This window comes from Rhipicephalus microplus, chromosome X, assembly GCF_043290135.1.
Source record: "Rhipicephalus microplus isolate Deutch F79 chromosome X, USDA_Rmic, whole genome shotgun sequence".
In the NCBI taxonomy this organism is placed as follows: Eukaryota; Metazoa; Arthropoda; class Arachnida; order Ixodida; family Ixodidae; genus Rhipicephalus; species Rhipicephalus microplus.
Window position 1 is genome coordinate 100,427,219 of NC_134710.1, and position 21,420 is coordinate 100,448,638.

Below are 21,420 nucleotides of genomic sequence, written 5' to 3' on the forward strand. Positions count from 1 at the left end.
AACAAATAACACAAGAGTGATAGGACCACGACAGAGTTGAAAAAAAAGCGCTTTACGTATCTTGAGCTCCTATTTTCACAAATAGGGCCTGTACATCATTGTGAAGTATCCTCAGTTGCTAATTTACTCTATGCCAGTTTTCGTGGTTGACCGGTGGGTGGTCAGAACTTGGATTTATTGTCACCCATTCGAAGGGAATACTGAGTTTCGGGGTGGGCGTTCTTAACTAAATGCCAACATAGCTCCGTGGAGGTGCATGTGCTGTGGTGCTTGGGCGTTGCATTGTCTAAATACTTTTGATATTCACACCTTTCGTTGCCTACAGGTGGCGCAATGGGAGACCCAATAAGGGGGAACTGCAGAATGGGTTTCGGAAACACAGGAGGTTGGAAGACAATCTATTCTCACTGACGCAGTGCATCGAAATAGCAGAAAAGGAACACAGCCCCTGTGGCTAGCATTTTTGGATATCAAGGGAGCGTACGATAGCGTGGTTCAAGAGGACTTGTGGAGAATACAGGACACACTAGGCGTGGAACATGTAGTCACTTATCTTTTAAAGGATATCTCTAAAGGTAACAATGTAGTTATAAAGTTGGAAAAACAGGTATTCAAGCCAGCAGAAGTAAAACGGGGGCTTAGGCAGGGGTGTCCCCTGTTACCTTTATTATTCGTGATGTACCTACAAGGATTAGAGGCCAAATTAGAGGGAAGTGGACTGGGCTTCAACCTCTCTTTAGTCAAACAAGGAAAAGTCAATGATCAGGCACTACCAGCATTAATGTACGCAGATGATATAGTGCTAATGACCAACAAAAAGGAAGATTTGCAGAGATTGATGGACATCTGCGGTAATTAGGGAGATAGGTTAGATTTTAGATTCAGTAAGGAAAAATCAGCAGTCATGATTTTCAATGACAACGAAAGTAGTGAGCTTAGAATACAGAAGGTCCGCTAGAGATAACAGATAAATACAAATATCTGGGCGTATGGATAAGCAATGGGACCGAGTACCTGAGGGAACACGAAATATACGTGACGACTAAAGGTAACAGGAATGCAGCAGTGATGAAAAATAGGGCACTGTAGAATTACAATAGGTATGATGTTGTGAGAGGAATATGGAAAGGGGTCATGGTTCCTGGGCTGACGTTCGGCAATGCGGTCTTGTGTATGAGATCAGAAGTTCAAGCAAGATTAGAAATTAAGCAACGTGGAATAGGTAGGCTTGCCTTAGGAGCTCACGGGAATACACCAAATCAGGAAGTACAAGGTGATATGGGATGGACATGTTTTGAGGGCAGAGAAGCTTGCAGCAAGATAAAATTTGAGAAGCAATTGAGAGAAATGAAGGGGGAGTGTTGGGCTAGGAAGGTATTCAGCTACTTGTACATGAAGAATGTCGATACAAAATAGAGGAAGCGAACCAGAAAATTGACTGGTAAATACTTAGAAAGCAGCAGGAGGCCAAACCAAACAGAATTATCGGTTAAGAAGAAGGTGAAGGAAGCTGAGACCGATATGTGGAGAATTGGCATGATTAATAAGTCCGCACTAGAGATCTATCGTACTTTTAAGCAGGAAATTGCCAAGAAAAGGATCTATGATAATACTCAGGGTAGTTCTCTACTGTTTGAGGCCAGGACGGGAGTACTGCGAACCAAGACATATCGGGCCAAATATGAAGGGGTAGACACAGTATGCAGTGCGTGTGGAGAGGAAGAAGAAACTGCCGAACACTTGATAATGTTCTGTAAAGGGCTTCACCCTGTAGTTCAGGATGATGTCGCAGAGTTTTTCAAAGTACTGGGGTTTAGGGACCCGGAGGGCAAAATAGACTTTAAGCGGGTAGACTTAACTAGAAGGAGGTTATCTGATTGGTGGCTAAACTCAAGGCACGAGTGAAAATTAAACCCTTCACTGCAAAGTACGAATCCTCAAACTCACTTTTTAAAGAAAAAAAAATAAGTCTAGTTTTTGGTTCATTAGGTATTACGGCTTGGTGGCGCTAGCCACCACCCGATCTAAAGGGTACAGCCATATTCATCCATCCATCTATCCTATGACGCCCACGAGGAGTATTGGAGCCATCTAGCAATATTTTTTGTTATGCGCACCTGTCCAATGAAAACTACGTTTAAGGAACTTCAATATCGGATCCAGAATCTAGAATCAATTTTACTTCTTTTTTAATATTCTGTATATAGCTCCTTTCACGCAATGACACCAAAATAAAAAAAAATATATCACTAAGGTCTTCACAACGGTAATTTTGAAACGTGCTTTTGCACGTCGCTAAGCTAGCACCTTATGTGAAAATGTACATTATGATGCATGAGTCACAAATGTGTAACCTTAAAGCGCAATTTTTTCATCATATGATGCTCATCAATGTTTATATTTAAATGTGCACGTGGTCAATACAAACTTCAGTTGATAAATCGCGTGTCGTTGGTTTGATTCTTATTCTTTTTTGTGTTCGTTTTTGTGCGCTGTGTTAAGATGAAAATATGCTGCGCTTGCTGTTTCATAGTTCGCCAGTGTATTCAAAATATTTTAAACACGTATGACGGGCCGCCGAAAGGAAACCCAATGGCCACGCCCTGTGCGCTAATTTCTGCGGAACCCCGTCAGGTACCTGAACGCTCCCCCACTTTGGTTTACTGTAGCACTCATTTATATAACCTTGACAAATCGTATATTAACTGTTATAAACAAGCCAGTTTTTATATTAGGTGCTGCGATATTCTTGTGTCGTTTACCACAAAGGCACAGCTCGAGCTTGACCGACCGCTGCTGGACAAAGTACAGCGAGGACGTAAACATGCGTTTATGGCGAAACGAGACGCCCGAGCACCCCACACTGCGTGTTGTTGCTAGCGAACGTTAACTCGTGCACCCACGTTTACTAGGCATGAAGGCCCCGCCGTCGTTTGTGCTGCTACAAGAGCTTTGTCGAAAGATTCGCTTCCCTTACCATTGAGTCAATGTCGCGAAGGGAAACAAATAAAAGCGTGCATTTTGGGCAATGAACTTCGTTTCCCCATAGTCTGCGCGGTTTCGAGGCTTACTGCCGACAAAATACGCACACCCCATTTTGTCGGTAGTACAATTTCCTTTGCGTTTAACTTTTTTTTTCTTCCGCTCTTTGGGAGAGGCGTTTATTCAGAGGCGACGTAACGGTCGACTCGACGGTAACAATATGTTCACTGCTGACGCTGCTGCACCTGTCAGCCATGACGTTTGTTATGTCAATTGTTCTTTTCTCTTTAGAAATGACAGGTCCGTTTTTTATCACTGTGTGCGCACATAATGCACTGCATGTGTTTATTACGTCAATGAGTCTAAGCTGTTGTATGTGTAATCTGTTAACACAGACACACACAAAAAGAAACATTCGCATGCGAAGAGCCCAGCCAGTCTTGTTTTTTTCCGGGGACTGTACGGCAGACTGCACATCGCGTCGTCTGTTATGGAAGCGAATACGGTTAATGTTGAAAACCTTGCCAAGAGATGCATTTTCCTGCCCGAGCCTGTATTGAGGCACGTTCGTTAACTGGAGGATGTGAGTTTCCTACATGCCAACAGTGGAATTCTAGATTAAAATATAAACCTACCGGGATGCATCAGGTGCTCATACTATGCAAGACATTGCAGACAGAGCAATGAAAGTTTTTTTTTTTCCTCTAAATCCAACGCAGAAGCGGAGCAAGTGTTTTTTGTTGTATCTCTTAGAAAAAGCGACTTAAGGAATCGAATGTCGCACGAACTTCTCGCCATCATCATAATCAAATTTGGACTGCGTCTGAAACGTGTTACAAGCTCTTCATTACTATGAGTAAAAAAGTGTGCTACATTTATTGCGAAATACCAATTACTTTGCTAACACTACATCAACAGTGCCGCGGGCATGCTGGCAAAAGTGAAGTTGATTATGTGCACTTGACTGTCTGTCCAGTATTAAGTTCGAATATTTAGACTTAACGCCTCCTTGAGGAAGTTACCTGACCTTCTTTTTACTATATTTTGAGGCGATAGACATTGCTGTGATGTATATTTTTGTTTTCTTAAGAGTCAGAATTTGGTGATAATTCCACTAAACTGAAATCCTTTTCAGATAATTTTCTGGCAGCAATATCAAATAACGGCTGCCTGTTGGCTACTGTTTTGGCTAGTTTGGTTAATTTTGTGGCTATTTTTCTCTTCGGGTATCTGGCAACGCTGGGACATTCGCTCACTCGGCGAGGTAGTGGCGCGCTTTTTCACGCCCCTCTGTAGTCATCCCTAAGTTTGCAAAACGGTTGAGCTATTTTTCGTTACCTCATTCGATTACTTCATGGCTATTTCTGTTAAATATATTATTGCACACATATATTTCCTTTATATTGACCCCTATTTGAACACTGATAGCCTTGTAGTGAGCGCATCACTGTGAACGTGATCACGCCACAGGAGATGCATGCATGGACAACAAGCAGGACTCCTGAAGCGCTCCGCGTTTCAAATATCTGGTGTGAGTCATCTCCGTCAATAAAGGTGTCCTTACCAGATTACAACCACTGATAACTTGTTTTTGAAGGCACGATCAAAGACAAGTAGCTCATCAATGATGTGAGATATTTCTGCTACAGAGCATTGATGCTACGGGGAAAAAAATGTTATATATGCGCTAACGGACTCATCATTTCAACTTGCAAAGACAGACACACTGACATTGAGCCGCAAGTTAAAGGTTGAGTGAGTCCAATTGCGAAAAAGTGCAGGAATTCTGAGTTCGAGTGAGTCCAGATAAGGAAAATTTTATAGTGCGAGTCGGAGTGAGCCCCAAAGGTAAAATATTTTTTGTGAGTGAATCTGAGTGAGTCCACGCTTGTTTTTTTTTGTTTTTTTGCCAACGCGGAGTTATGTGACAATTTGCCAGTATAGTTCTCATTCTCATTTGCCGACCTCTCTCTCAATGCTGCACCTTAAAAAGAAGGCTCCGACAGATAATGAGAGCCATCTTGTCATCCCAAGACCGCAATCTCTCTCTCTTTCTCTCTGGCTTACTACTGGAGACAGCGCACACAAGCCCACCTTTGGCACAGCCACGGTTGTACATGTTATTACGCAATGTAATTATTAACGATACCTAAATGACATTACTGTAACAAAACATCCACCATCGACCACAATTCCGCAAAGTGAATCACTTTCCAAAAGAAGAGCTTGAGGGTATGCGTACCAACCTTATCAGGCCACCCACTTATTGTGCATCTCGGGTTGATAATAAACGCAAGGTTAGAGTAATTTTCTGCAACGCACACACCTTTTCCAATTCCTTCATAGTGCACTCAGCAAACGATTATAACACTTTATTTTGTTTTTTGTGATTGTTCATGTACACATCCTCATTGCGATACTCATGGCAAATCATCTGATGCATCTTTTTCCACACTTTCTTTGAAATGTGAAGGATATCCTGGAAAACCTAATACATTTCTAGACAAACCTGGCACACTAAGGGATAAGAAAGGGGAAAAGAAAGATCGAAAGAAGAGAGGGTAGAAAAGAGAGCATGCATAAAAAAGCACATAAAAGTTAATTAGGATGTCAATGGGCTTGAGAGAATTTAAGAGAGAGAGAGAAAAAACCGCGCAGTAGAGAAAATATATTTGTCTAAGCATACCGAATCTCCGGTACATAGAATAAAAGTTTGGACACCATTCACGTACTGCGTAAGCTAATAGGCCTTGAATCCCCTACACCCCTCTATCAGCAGTGGAAAACAATCACAAGTGCACGCACCGGCAGGGTGCATCATGGGGTCCTGCATGCAACTTTGGCTGCGCTTGATGCGGCGGCAGTCGAGCGTGGAATGGCGCTGGGACTTGTCGTCGTCCGTTTCCTTGCCGTCTTCGGCGGCAGAGTTGACGTTGCTCCAAGAGCCTGTGGAGCCGCCCAGGAAGGGTGGCCGGTAGAATCCAAGTGGAGTGGCCGACGCTAGAGGATACGCCATCGGGTGGTACCCAAATGGCGCCCTGAAGGCGGGTCCCGCCGCCGGGTAGCCTGGCCCGTGGTGAAGCATCGCTCCTGTCGGGCCATGGCCTCCGTGGAGGTCCGTCATGCTACTGCTCTGACGACTTAGCGTGGACGAATCGCCTCTGCGCAAAAGAAGCAGGAGCGTTTATTATGGCGTAAGCCTTAGATGCCTTATCATGCAAGAAAAGTGACCAACGGCACCGACAAGAGGGAGGAAAAAAAAAGCGCCGTCATGTGACGGAGTCACCCTATTGCGTCATTGTGACTTGACCGTGACGCCACATAACGTGATGTCACCTGAAGACGTTATCGCATAACATTGTGGCTTGGTCATGGGTCGGCTGATCTCGAAACATGCGGGGTGCAGGAAGCTCGTTATACCTTCAATCCCGGAGGTAGCACGAAACCAAGCTTGGTGCAGAATGCTTTTGGTGGATCAATATCACCAGAAAGAAGACAGGCATCCCCTTCGAATCATGTTAGGAGAATGCATAAGAGAACTTCCGAGTTTAGATCAGTGTGATTGTTTTCTTTCTGTTTTTTATGCGTGTTAGAAAGGTGTGAAATCTCGGCACGGAATTATTGAGCTTCTAAATCACTGAACCTTTAAGCAACCTTTTATTCATTGTCATGCTGTAAAGCTAAACTGTGGCGCTCTTAGATGGCACTGTTTTTCGCCATCGTCATCGTCGTCTAGAAAAATATAGTGAAAATGGTATACTCATTGAATAATTGACATGTTGGGTTTAAAGTCTCATAACCACTATATGATTATGGGAGACGCCGTAGTGGAGGGCTCCAGTAATTTCGACCACCTGGTGTTCTTTAACGTGCACCCAAGTATGAGCACATGGGCTTACAACATTTTTGCCTCCATCTAAAACGCACCCACCGCAGCCGAGATTTGATCCCGCTACCTTCGGGTCAGCAGCCGAGTACCTTAGTGACCACGGCGGGGCGATAATTCTTCAGTTTTGGGAACCTTCCACAGAACTTCTGTGTTTTGAGTCTTACTGATATTCTCAAAACCGAAGTACAAAAGGTCTGTTCTGCTCACCGACAAATAAATAAATTAGACATCGCGAACACGCTTGACCAAACACTGAAAGCATTCATCAGTTCAACTAACATATTTGCGCTGTTCTACCTCTCCTTGAACTTCATGGTTTGCGGGGATATACACTGTACCGCTAACGTTGAAAATAGTTTGTCCGATTAATACATGTAGGGTTCTATAATTGCATTCGGTAAAAATTAGCCCATTGCTATAATTTCCAAGCTTCTATACTAATTTCTCCCGTAGCATATCTCAGAGCAGCTTTAGGATTTAATTTCTTTTTTAGGGTAAGTTCTGTAACTAGTATCATCTGTACTTGACACCCCCCCCCCCTCCCGTCCTCCGGTTACAGTGCTTTCTCCGCGTACGATGCAGAAACGTAGAAACACAACTGGTATTAAGCTTTCTTCTTCGCGAGGCACCCTAGACGGCCACGATTTGTTAAAACATAACTATGCGGAACAAAGACTCTCTTCTTCAGAACCAAAGTCCAGATTAAAGTCATTTGCATGGAGATTTGCATCAAAATGTTACTGGAATACTGGTGGCAGATCCCTTTCAGCACTAATGACCCGTGTGGGAGTTACGGAAATAAATTATTTTTCTTTTGTTTTCTTTGTTGTTTTTTAACCACATAACCACAGCGTTAGGGGACATTATTTTCATACTCCCTGTCTCCCCTCTTCCAACTTTCTTCGCTGTCAGGTCCATGCGGGACAAACTTTCGTGATTGCGGCCCGCTTGCTGGAGAGAGTTCGAGGCTTCTGTTTTATATACAGGCAAACACAGCAACGCCGGGACGCTAACCTTTCAAAACTTCCGAGTGTTCCAAAAAGCTGTATCGTGAAATCTGGGGTTTAGCGGAATCCTGTCTCCCAGTGTGGTTTTTATCTTGTACTTTTATTCTGGTCGGTGTTCCTTCTTCCTTTGCAAAGCTGTATTGTATAAACAAAGTTTTCAGCACGCACCCCCGAGTGCACGCGTTTACTTTATGGTTGCGTTCCGCCACGCGTTCTTAGTTCCGCAGGGCGTGCATACACCCCCTCACCTTCTCCCTCACTTGCAAATTGCGATTATGTGCGAGCAATTATTTTCATGGTTCAAAGATCACGCATGCACAGCACCAGCGTCAACGCGTCGACGGCGCAGAAAAAGTTGCTGTAGGATCACTGCTGGTGCGAAGCAAATGAGCGTTCGTCTTTATCTTTACTTTTCATCATAAATTATATCAGCGTGTTTTAAGTGTCTCACATTTGTTGTGATCAATTATTTTTTTTGCTGAAGCAATTCATAAAGTTATATATTTTGGCTAATGAAATAATTCAAATAGTGACCAAACCTTCCTGCAACAAATTGTTTGACATTGTGTATGTAGTCAGGCTGCAACTTGAGTAAATCATTTATGCCGCTATTATTAATAATATTATTAAGAAATAAAGCATTATTTTTTGCTACTGCGAGCACTTTGGGCGTCTATCTGCGTATCTGTCTGGCCGCTTACTTCTCGGTGCTTTATTGATCACTCCCTTGACTTGGCGTGAACCAAAATTAGTTTAAGGGAGGGTAAAATGGTTTGACGAATATGAGGCGCTGGTGATGACAGACATAATGTCAATAAGCTGTCTCATACGTCGTTGAACACTTCCGGAAACAGAGTGACGCATACCCGCGGGCAAATATGGGCCACTGGTATACGGTTATGTGCCACAGATTATTGACACTTAATATCTACCCAGAGTTGATTGATTGATTATTTGATTGATTGATTGATTGATTGATTGATTGATTGATTGATTGATTGATTGATTGATTAATTGATATGTGGGGTTTAACGTCCTAAGACCACCATATGATTACTAGAGATGCCGAGGACTCCAGAAATTCAGACCTCCCGGGCTTCTTTGACGAGCACCCAAGTCTGAGCACACGAGCGTAAAAGCATTTTCGCCTCCATCGAAAATTGAGCCGCCACAGCCGGTATTTGAGCTAGCGACCTGTGGGTCAGTAGCCGAGTACCTTATCCACTTGATCACCGCGGCGGGGCTAGTATTCACCCGTGAACAACGAGAAAATACATGGGCAATTTTGACACGTGAGCGTCAAGAAAAACCTGACATCAGCAGAGTTCACCCGACGAATGCAAACAATAAGTGTCAGGGTTCCAACAAGAATCGAGCCCAAGCATTCTGCGTGGCAATCAAGCGTTCTACCGCAGAGCCACGCCTGCTCTCGGAACTACTTTTAAAATAAACCAACTGTTCGTGAAACGTCCGGTGTGATTACAGTGCTGGCTATCTAATATTATAAACATTGCATAATTACTCCAATGATACAGTCGTCACGTCGTGTTTAGGTCTATTGTAGATAGGTGTCTTGAGCTGAATTTGATTTATGTAGCAACATTCAGGGTTTCCATCGTCGCGAGCACCAGCACTTCCTAACAGCTTAGCGATTCTGATTTCGCTCATGGAGCTGTCGGCATCGTTGCGCAAGTGCAAACAACTGGTTCTATAAACATATGCCACTCCTTAACGTATGCCTGTGCGGGCAACATTTATACATATATTTACTATCATTTCATGATGTGTCGCACAATAAAAAAATTACAACAAGGTCACAATTCCTTCCGCATGCTTCGCACACGTCGATTCCCACGGTACGTGAATGTGCCTGTTTTATTATTATTATTATTATTATTATTATTATTATTATTATTATTATTATTATTATTATTATTATTATTATTGGTGAGCAATAAAGACTGAGCTCTGCCTATCATAAACCTCTATTGGTGCATAATTTATAGCGGAGGCCACGTTCCTTCTCTTTGTATGTTTGAGAAAAAAATGCTATGATTTATTTCATACAAATGCTTATGTTGAAAACCGAGGGAAATGAATGTATATATATGAAGGCAGAAAACGGTTAGCTGCATTTCACCGCTGCGCAGAGGGCCTTACATTTCAGTGTAAACACATCCAGCGAACAGACTTCGTTCACGAGTTCCCTACGCAAAGTCTTCGATGGAAGTGCGTGTTGTACCACATATTCATCACGGACTTCCGCAGCAACCACTCCATCACAGTTGTGCGCATAGTTTTCGGTGAAGAAAAATCGTATTCATAAAAAAAAAATGTTGGCGCAATTTTCACTTTATCGCGTTGTCCTGGATGCATATGCGTGATGTTTCTATAAGTGTAACAGGACTAGCAATGCTTAGAAGCGCAGTGATTATGTTTTGGATTATTCGCTGGTATATGCTCTTATTTTTCTTTCTTCCCTTAACTATTATTATATATTTCTTTCTCGTACGTTAGCAGTGCTGCCGTTTTTTGCCTTACTTGTTAGATTTTGAGGTTGGTTTACTTAGCATTTCAATTTTTTTCATAGCTTTCTTTGTGCTTGGAAGAAACCATGAGTTAAGCGAGCGTTTTTTTTTTCTGGCTGATCTATAATTTATTCTTGTAGCTTAACGTTCATTGTTGTAATGTACCTAACGTTACTGTTACGTCAGTCTTTGTGTGTCTCTGTTTACATTGGTAGCAGCTGTGCTCGACAGTACTTTGTCCATGTAAGATAACCTCGGGTTTTCTCCCCATCTTTCCCATATTTCTGCCTATGTTTGTTGTTGTGGGCAAGCTCAAGGAATACGTTTGCAACCTCCCTTCCGTTCTATGCTTTTTTTTTATTTTCTTTCATAAAAGTCTGCAATAATATTATTCCAGCGTAATCTAACACAATAAAAAAGTGCCTGTTCTCAAACGCAGCACGTTCCGGAGATCGATAAAGAAAACTTCTAGCACTCGCAAGCTTAAAGCAGGTGACGGAATACCATGTTTCGCGAATATTTACACAGGCAACGAACTGCAGAGCGCGGGCTCAACTTTTCCGTAGTATTTCCACGAATACGTATGCTATATAGAGTTGAAGTGCAGGATTTTATATTCGCAGGTGTCGAGCTCTGCATAAGAAGCCTTGCAAAAAAAGTACGCGGCAGGTTAAATTTAGATGAGGCAAAAGAGAAACGAGAAAAAAGGAAGGCAGGCAGGTTAACCAGAATATATACCGTGTACCCCATGTCATTCTAGTAAGCATGAACACGCTTTTCAGAATATCCCCAAAAAATGTTCAAAAAAGTTTCTGAAATTCAGCGGAAGTGCGAACAATGAAAACTTCTTCGCTAAGATTCAAAGACGAGGTGTTTATTGAGTGGAATTAACTGTAGTATGTCTAGATTTTCGATTATGCTACATAAATTGTTTTGCTCTATTCCATCATTTCGCTGCTCCTTTCCTATTTATGATGAACGTTGTTAAGGACTAACAGTACTGGTCGCATTGACATATGATGGTGCCTTTGATATAATCCTGAACTAATACGTGGGCCTGAGATATTACGAAAAACAGTAACATTGTTCTGCAGGACTTAAAAATTCAAGCACCAACTCAAGCACCAACTTTTTCTTTTGTTCATTTTGTTTTACATTACCGCAATATTCAAGATAGTAAAATAATCTTTGAACGTTTATACAAACTTGAAGAACGGGAGAAAACTTTTTACCAGTAGAAACTGAAGTACGCTGACCCATCTAAATGGGTCAGCGTACTTCAGGACTTGTTCAGGACTTCGGGATTTGTTCAGAACTTGTACGCTGACCCATCTAAACGGCTCATCGTACGCATAGCAAGTGCGTTGTACAGTTTTCTCCCACTCCCTATGGTCTATTCATTGTTCGTCCGAACTAAGTGGTCACTTACTCCTATATCCACGTGCCAGTGGTATGGTGTCTTACACCAAAAGATGTGGAGGCCCAAAGCACAATGAATTCGACCTGTGGTTTTAAGAGACAGGAAATCATTTTTTAAATTGAATCTCGATAACTTTTCGTAATTGTACCCGATACAGAATGTGTCAGAATAATATTTGACCGCATCCGCTCTTAATATCGTGTTCTGGTACTTTCAGCTTTTCGAGCCTTAAGTACTTTGCCATCGATGGTACTTTTTTTTTATTGGCGCCAGTATACGACATAAGGTAAATAAAACGAAGGAGTTCAGTTTCAGGTATTAAGGGCTGGAGCGTTCCATGCATGCGTTCAACGCATTACTTACACTCCTTTTTCAGAAGCCGAGTTCTAATCGGAACAGTGCCAGTGCACAACTAAAAGAAGGAACATCTTTATTGATGCTTGCTATTTTCGCACCTATCTACATTGTACACTGTGAACAAAAATATACCCAACTGAGAGGAAACGGGGAATGATGCCCCCGCTATGTCTTGCTGGCCTCACTGAAACCGGATTGTACCGGAGAAGAAATTACATTCGTTTTCGACTGTTATCCTCCGGTGGGCTCCAGACGATGGAAACCGGAAGAAAACGGGGCCAATCCCCCGATTATGCTCTCGTGGTTGCTCCGGAAATGCTCCGGCACATCGCTTTTGGCCCGGTGGATGCTCCCCAATTGCTCCCGCTCATCTCTAAGCGGCCTTTATTGGCTGTTCGAGGAGTGACGTAGGCAGCCTCGCTACCCGGGCCGTCCGTCGCAAACCAACATAACGCAGACCAAGCCGGTGCAGCGAGGATTGTGCGAAGCATTCGGCCGCGTTGGAGAAAAGAAAATTGTTCTGAACACCTTCCGGATATCACAAGCGACAAGCAGCAACGAACGTTATCAACGACAGAAGGGAGTTGTGCGAAGAGAAATCGTGTGATGGTTTCTGGAAGCGCACGGCACATTATCGCGAGTATATCGCGAGTATCGCGAGTATTGAGGGACCTGTCGGTTGCTGGTGCGGTGAAACAAATGGTCCGTGAGCTCTTCTTGACTTATCTGTGTTATTCTTGTCAAGTAGTGCTAAGATTGGACAATTTTGAGTTGATAAACCAAGCATGTGATCAATATTAGAATATTTTCACAAGACTTCAGTGAAAAATCAGCGAAATGCAGATAATGCGTTGTTTGGACTACGTGTTTTTTTTTCTTAACATAACTTCAATAAAGCAAAACGGAGAGGTGAGTGATTTGGCAGTGATTTACTATGGCGTATTTATAGCGCGAAAAAAATAACGAGATAAAGAAGGTGAACGCCACAAGCGCTTGTGGTTGTTCGCGTTTTCGTACTCGTCCTTTTTTGGGCTGCATTTATGGCATAATAGCTTCGGTAAATTAAATCAAGTCGCTTTAAAATTAGGAGCGCTGATTAGATATGCAACAATAAAAAGTGTCATAGTTTTAGGTTCATTCTATCAAGCGTCGATAATTATTATAGGTTATCCTAACTGCTTCAAACATATTTCGGTCTTGTCAGTATACATAAACGGTAACATTTGTGCGCTTTCCATACCAATAAACGCCACGTCGAAGTCTACCACTGCGGAAAAATTATTTTGATCGAATATTTAAGCTGAACTAATAAAACTTGAACAACAAAAATCAGTGTTAATTCTTCCTAAATGTAGTGAATTGAGGTAGAACAATGTGTTTGGTAAAGACAATTAGAACGCATACACGCACTCATACTTGTGAAAAAGTTATTTTGGTTGGAAAAGTGGTATCTGAGATATTAATCTAGAAGTATGCTAGACTCTTCATGGGACGTGGTGCTTTCAGGAAGAAAAAGAGAGGGGCGAAACAAGTGGACAATACTAGAGACGAGGAATGCAAAAAAAAAAAAGAGGAGGAGTTGCTTTGCAGAATGAGACGTGCGGCGCTCGACGTTTCTGTGAAAAGGGGGTATGGGGTTGTAAAGTTAATCTGTATGATAGGCCCGCTCAACATTCTAAGATGGAGGGGACATTGTAGTGGAAAAAAAGAGAGAAAGGAGAAGACACCTTTTCGAAAAAATAAATTGGCCCCATATCTGCATGTTAACCTCCAAATGTCGTCGAAAGACGATAGTCTTGCGTCTGGAGAGATTAAACAAAACGTCTTTTTTGGTGTTCTGCGCAAAAAAAATGGTGAATGGTATTCTGGAGGCGCTGCGTCAGAGTGCCTCGAGCGTGCAGTGGAGGCGAACGAGCGCGCGAAGTCACGTCACATGTGAGACATGAGTGCTATCTGGCAGTTATCTTGGAAAACAGAACGACAAAACGTGCGGATCTGCGACGAGCGTGCGCCCCCGTCTCAGAGGTGATGAAGTGTAGAACGCAAGGCGACGGGTAGGTGCCACCAACGTATCGTCTTAGCAAAGCGTTGGAAACACTTTCTTTCTCGTGCAAGCGTTACATGGTCAACGCCAAGTGATAAACGCTACGGTCCTTAGAATAACTTATATAGGCCTTTTCTAGTAAAATACGCACATACAGAATATATACGTGTTGTTATGGAGCCTCAGATATACGCGATAATTGCTTTTTTATTGAAAATCGCAGAACTATCAACGCTGAAGCTTGAGCAACATTGGTGGGCACTATAAATGGGGTCGGCCATTTGGGATATCCGCTGGTGCCGTTTAGAGTGCTCGATACCGTTAAGGGTGGAGAAACAGGCAAATGGACAGACAGACAGACAGACAGACAGACAGACAGACAGACAGACAGACAGACAGACAGACAGACAGACAGACAGACAGACAGACAGACAGACAGACAGACAGACAGACAGACAGACCAAAATTTTTGCGTTGAAGGTTCCTAAAAGAGACAATCGTCTTTAAAAGTAGCCGTATTTTCAGTGTTGATGATGGGAGAGATTACTATCTTTGCTGCTGCTTTTTTTTTCTCTTTTCAGTCGTGTTTCTGTGACTGTGGCTGCAGTTTTCTTTTTTGCACAAGACAGGTGTGCAAACAGTGCTGAGACGCAGTTTTGACCTGGAAACGCAATGACACTGTTTTGTGAACAGAAGAGGGGGAAAAAAATTTCTTCAAGCCTTTGACGCTCGTCGTGACGCTTCCACTTGCATCACCTTCCGTGGCCTACAAACGTGTGCACGGACCTTTCAGTTGTGTAATTTGGTCGGCATTCCCTTATTTCATTGAAAATGCACTTGGCTTAGGTGGCGTAATGTTTGTGCCTTTTATTGTTTATTTATTTTGTTACGTTGTAGTGAACTTTTCCTTATTTTGAGTTCTAAGCTGTTCGTCTTGAAGAAATACATGCTCATACAATAACTACTTTGCAAAATGTTCACAACGACAAGTATCAAAACAGAGGGCGCAGTGCAAATTAAAAAATAAAACAAAGCCATCTCGTGTCGAAAATTATTTGACGAAGGAGATGAAGCTAGGCTTTCCTTGAAGGCAATCCACAACCATGCAAACTGTAAGGGCCCACTTTGCTAGAAGTATGATGATGAGCACGCACTAAAATGTGACTGTAATAATCAAAAGTATTATTTCATAAAATTAGGAAATTATCGGGAGGGGCATTGCTGATGCCGATTACAAGAGTAACTAAATAAGATTATTTTAGTAAAAAATTGCTTTTGAATGCTTCAGCAAGGGTAGAGCTATCGATTTCGAAATATATAAGAAACTTTGTTTGTTGCAGGGAGGTGTGTTTTCATCATGCTACGGCTGTCTCACGCTGGATTACATCAGATGTGCTTCTTGTATTGAAAGCTCCTTCTGTCTTTGTTTGTTTGTTTGTTTGTTTTTTCTTTGTTTTTTGTTTGTTTGTTTGTGTGTGGTGTGTGTGTGTGGTGTGTGTGTTTGGTTTGTTTGTTTGTGTGGTGCGTGCGTGTCTCACACCGGATTACATCAGATGTGCTTCTTGTAATGAAAGCTCCTTCTGTCTTTGTTTGTTTGTGTGTGGTTTGTGTGTGTGGGGTGTGTGTGTTTGGTTTGTTTGTTTGTGTGGTGCGTGCGTGTGGTTTGCATTCGTTTGTGTGTGTGTTTGTGTGTGTGCGTGTGCGTGTGCGTGTGCGCGCGCGCACGTGTGTGTGTGTGTGTGTGTGTGTGTGTGTGTGTGTGTGTGTGTGTGTGTGTGTGTGTGTGTGTTTGTGTGTGTGTGTGTGTGTGTATGTGTGTGTGTGTGTGCGCGTGCGTGCATGTGGGAGGGGGTCAGTTTTAGAAGTTGACACCGACAGCATAGGATTTATTGAGTGTCAGTGGCTTCAGTGTTCTCAATTTCTTGGCCTGTCGCATGATTTGCAGTTTTGATGTATAACTATTTTTTTCCTAAATTATGCAGAAAGAAATCAGCTCAACCATTGCGTCATCAATGAATCTGATGGAATGTCCTTCGGGGATGGTGAAGAGTTGCTCTCATGGGCCGCGCTTTCTTCGTTTGTCGTGCATCATTTTGCAGCATTGCGGGCCTCATTTTAAGCCCTGCGCTTCAAACTTGAGTGCTGTTGATTTCATGAGATCTCTCTTACAGTGTTTTGTTTTTGGTGGCCTTTTGCATGTTTGTCTGTTCTTGTTTCTTTTTTTTCCAAACGCTGGGTAATCATTTAGAAATGTCAGCTTATTTTGCATAAATCAAAAACTAAGAACTCAAGTGTTTTTTATATCATTTGCTAGAGCACTGTGGAAAAGAACACATACTATTTTTGCAGTGCTTGCATGAGAATTGGGACTTCCTTCATCTAACCAGTGTGTGAAACGATCAGCATACAATAAATAAACAGCGGAGCAAACACTGATCCACCTTGCTGAAATACTGATCTACCTCACTGAAATTCTGTCCGGACGAAGTAAGTACATTCGCAAAATACTCCTGAGGTACCACACAAAAGCCCCGGTAGTCGGAGGGAAAAACCCGCAAACAATGTCCCGGAGGTGCCACGTAATCACCCCGGCAGCCGAAGGAAAATGCCAGTAAGAAGTACTCCGGCTACGCAACGCAAATGCTCCAGTCGGCCGGAGGAAAAATATCTATTAAAGGTACTCCGGGAGCGCCACGCAATTCCTCCGGCGAACCGGAGCGAAAATTTTACTCCGGATGTCCGAAAGGAAAATTCCTCCGAATAGGGGGGACGCTAGAGGACAAGCGATCTACTCCAACCTCGGAGTAATATTTTTTTACAATGTACCTGTCAGTATTTTGTAAGCCTTCATTGCTTCGCGGAAGCAGTGTGGGTAATGCCACACACGTTTTCACGACCCTACAAGCAAAAAGCTAACTGGGCCGATGCTGCAGCAGTATAGAATATTGATTATGTAGTGCGCGGTCGTCCCAGCAGTTGTCACACTTGTCTAACGCCCATTCGACATCGGTGCACTAGGTATGAGCGAGCTCAGGTCCTCGCCTTCCTTTTTTTAGCACGCCCCGTTCCCACTTGCGGAAGCTGTGCCGAATTGACTACCTTCTCGTATATGCGATGACAGTGATCGAGCGCACCTACTTCATCTTCATTAGTCTTTGAATTTTTCTCGTTTTACTTGACGGCGCTGATGTCAAGAAGACATAACCGCGGCCAATATTACGCATACCCGTGCTGTGTAGCACTGAAGATACCACGGTGGCGTAAGCAGTAGTGACCGGTAACTCTTCACGGGTCGCTTAACGCAGTATCAATGCGGACAAGTTGTAACATGTTTCTCACCGGCCCTGCAATCGGTGGTCTCCATTTTTTCTAGCAAAACCTACATCTAGCAGCTGTGGTACCCATATAAATGACACGCATTGCAATAAAATTCACACAGTTGGGTGATCGACGATACACCGGAAGGAAAAAGATGCTGATCTGAAAATACGCATAGGTTTTTGGATTTCAGTAGAGTTTCGTGAACATTTCACAGCTAACGAGGGAAACGGTAGTGCCGTGACGCGTGAGACTATACTTTTATTGTGAGATTTAAGCAATGGCGCAACAATAAGCAAACTTACATTCGGGTAAGTTTTCCTACGTCTAAATTCATAAAAAATTACATTCGGGCTAAATTGCCTGCGTCTAAATTAATAAAAAAACATATGCTAGAATGTCCCGTACAAAACCTTTCGGCCAATCCTGACGCGGGCCATATAAGCGAAAGTAACCAGCGAATTTTGTCGCCATCACTTCGGAATCACGTCTTCATTTCACCTCAATTCTCAAACTTTGCCTCCATTGGCATGTGACCACCATGGTGGAGATTGAAGCAGCGACCTTAAGAAAATCTTTGTAATTTCCGCTTCTATGCTGAGCAAGTTTGCAAACGTTCTTGCATATTTAGTCCAAACATGATGGTATAACCGACATCAGACAAGAGCATATTTTAAAGAATTAAGGCGTTTCAAGATAATGTTCACGCTATTCGCTAAGGCAACAAGGTATACTTTCGTGTAAAAATTCAACAGTTCACATGTGGTCACCTTTTAGCACTTTCGCCCAAAGGCGAAGCGTTAAGCCTCAATAGCAAGGTCGAGCGTGACGATAGAGCTCCGCGCACAGAGCTCCAACGCACAGGTATACAACGTGGCGCTACGCAGCACACTAAAAAAGTGATCTTCTTCAGTAAGCCCTGCGTCCTGGCATGAATCAGGCATGTCATGTATAATGTGAGCGCTTTTGGGAACGCCGACATTCAAAGACAAAATGGCCGAGCTGTCTTGTTGCCCTGTGGCCATTGTTGCATCACGAAAGTGAAACGAATCAGAGAGCGAAGACTTGAAACAACAACAAAAAAGTGGGAGACAAAATTGAAATCCTCATGAGAAACAAGAAAGAAACCAATGGCCGACATCAGCTCACTCAACGCAGTCTTTATGGCTATTTACTTTTACTTCTGTGGTAACGAGAGATAAAAACCTCATTACGCCGCTGCAAGTAAGCTTACTATCTCCGAATTCCATATATATATTTTCCCTCTGTGAAACAATTACCACTACAGCCTGCTATGCGACATTGGGCACAGCAAAAACAGCGCTCACACACCATTTAACATTTTATGCCTTGTCCGAGCTCATAATTAATGGTAACTCTGCAAAGTAGCACCACGCATTTTCCGCATGTATAGTCTCCCTACTGTTGTGTAGACTTTGCGGAGAAAGTTTTAGAGAACTGATATGGCATGCTATTTATTTATTCATTTATTTACTGACACTTATTTAACGCTTGAAATGTGCATAGCAAGCATATAAAGGTTGCCTCCTTCTCCACCACTCCAGACTGGCAGTGTATGAATCGTGCTGTTCGTTGAAGTTAGACGTTTCACCTATCGAACTGTCCGAAGCACAATATGAGGCGCTCAACCAAAGCTAGCGTAAAATAGTAGGAAAGACATAGTCTTAGATATAAACTGTGAAAAAATTGTTTTCTGAAGTGATTGGAGACACTTTAAAAACTGCCTTACATGGGCAGCTTTGAAAACAACTGCTCGTGAATCCAAGGGACCAAAGCTACTCGCAGGCTCACAAAACGCGTTCAGTTGCTTTTAGTGTACGTGGCAATTACTTTTGTATCGCGATAGCAATTATATAGACACTCGAGACGGGTTTTTTAGCGTCCTCATCGCTGTCATGGTCCGTATAAAGTCCAAATCGATGATAACAGCCCGTGCATCGCACATTCTACTCGCGAGTAAAAGAAAAGCACGCGAGCGTTGAGGACGAATGTGGCTGAAGCAGATTTGAAAAGAGCCGGCCATCTCCTTCGCACGGAGGGTGCAACTGCCGCGCGCGGGAGGCTTGCGGTCGATTTCTCCTCAAGCAGAGACCAAACACAGCGCTAGTCTTGCTCTGGCAACGGACCGTGCACGCTGAGTGACGAGGGGGAGGGGGGGGGCTGCGTCACTCAAGCGGCAATTGTGAACTTAGACCATAAAGGTGCGGTCGCAACCGCTGGTATCTCGGCAGACGTCACCAAAAAGCTCGTGTACATTTCTAAGTGCTTTCGTCTCAGGGCTTTGCGTTGAATCAGACTGTACGGAAACCGATTCTGTCCTTGGAGCGGCCGCATTTTCTTACGCCAGCGTTTTAGAGTGTAGCTGTCAAAGGCGAGCTCAAACAGGCGAAGTATTGTGCACAACCCATCAAACGATGGCGAGGATAAGGGCGAGATTGAAACATCACATCCGCAACCAGGCAAGACAGATGAGGAGTAGGGAAGTGAGTAAAACCTATAGCATATTCACGTACAGTGTTGTATTATACCAAGTAGTGGGAAAAAGAGTGAAAGTGAGGAGGAATGATGTGAAGGGGCAGTAGGAAGAAAATTATGAGGGGGGCGAGTGTGAAGCATAATATAGCTATGTAAAGTATAGTAGAAGGGGTGGGAAAGGTAAGCAAGATTTAGGAGGACAGAAAAGATGAGAGGATCGGGCAAAGCATAGCATAACGATGCATGTTTTGGTAAAACAAGGGGTGGGAAGGAGGGAAAGGTGGTGGAAGGGTACCGGGTATAGAGTAGTTTGGCGGATGCGAGTGGAGGAGGGAAGTGAGCTGGAGGTCAGAGACGCACAGGTAGTCAAGCGGACAGGGTGCTTCTTGAGTTCTAAACCCCGTTAATGTTCTCCTAGCTTTGCATTACTTTGCATTTATTCCCTGAGGCTTCGCTCAGCTACACTGTACATTGGCTTTTGCGACGTTGCCACGCATACACTGCCGAGTTTGGTGACATAGGACCGAGGACAGTTACCTGCTAGCGTTACTTCGTACAACATTAAAATGCATTGCTACACCGCTCTTGTGGTGAAACTGAACTTCCTTTCTTTAGATGATGGTTATATCGGCGGTAAATGTAGTCTGTGATCCTCACCCCTTGTGAGCAGCGAAGGCATGCGGAGAGCTGTGCTTGCGCAGCGTCCCAAATGCTTGGTGAGCGCTGGGAGGGCCTACTTTTCGGAAGGCCTGCCCGTCACGCTGTTCGGTTCCGGGATGCCGGTAAGCCTCGGGACCCCAGCTGTCGTCGCTGGCGTGACTGCTACCCGAGGCCGAGCCGACATCGTCCCAGTCGTCGAGCGTCGTCTGAAAAGGGCAGCATTCACTCGGACTGGGCCACTTGCGAATCACGATGCTCGCGCAGCCAGGCGGCTTACGGGATACTGTACATGCAAATAAGCTTTCACACGTACCACCCAACTCGATCTTCAGAAGTTTTAATCTATCGTTGATTTTGAGGCCTCTGTGTGCAGTAACTAGGCACACGGAGGCCTCAAATTGCTCGTGAAATTACTCGTGAAAGTCGACACCTTCCTAACGCCTGCAAGCCTCCTTCGCAAGAAAGGTGAACGCTGTAAAATAAACGTGTACACACGCGCACAAACACACTCCCGACATCATACTTATCATAATAAGTGTTAGAGCTCAACGTCTCAAAATCACGATATGATTATGACAGACGCCGTAATGGGGCGCACGGTAAATTTCGAACACCTGGAGTGCTTTTAAAGTGCAATGAAATCTAAGTACACAAAAATATGCTGCCGCAATCTTTGACGACGCCAACAAAGGCCTGCGCTTTAATGCTGCTGGGGCACG

The 21,420-nt window shown here is 43.5% G+C and overlaps 1 protein-coding gene across 4 annotated transcripts in view; it reads right to left on the reverse strand.

The window, feature by feature from the left end:
* The window catches only part of LOC119176303 (uncharacterized), a 246,952-nt gene that overhangs the window by 131,641 nt on the left and 93,891 nt on the right, over nucleotides 1-21,420 (reverse strand). For all 4 annotated transcript variants that reach the window (XM_075877328.1, XM_075877330.1, XM_075877329.1 and 1 more), the window contains exons 6-7: nucleotides 20,699-20,907; nucleotides 5,788-6,143 (exon numbers count right to left, since the gene is read on the reverse strand). In XM_075877328.1, coding sequence (XP_075733443.1) covers nucleotides 5,788-6,143; nucleotides 20,699-20,907 — 565 coding nt within the window. The remainder of the gene's footprint in view (nucleotides 1-5,787; nucleotides 6,144-20,698; nucleotides 20,908-21,420) is intronic.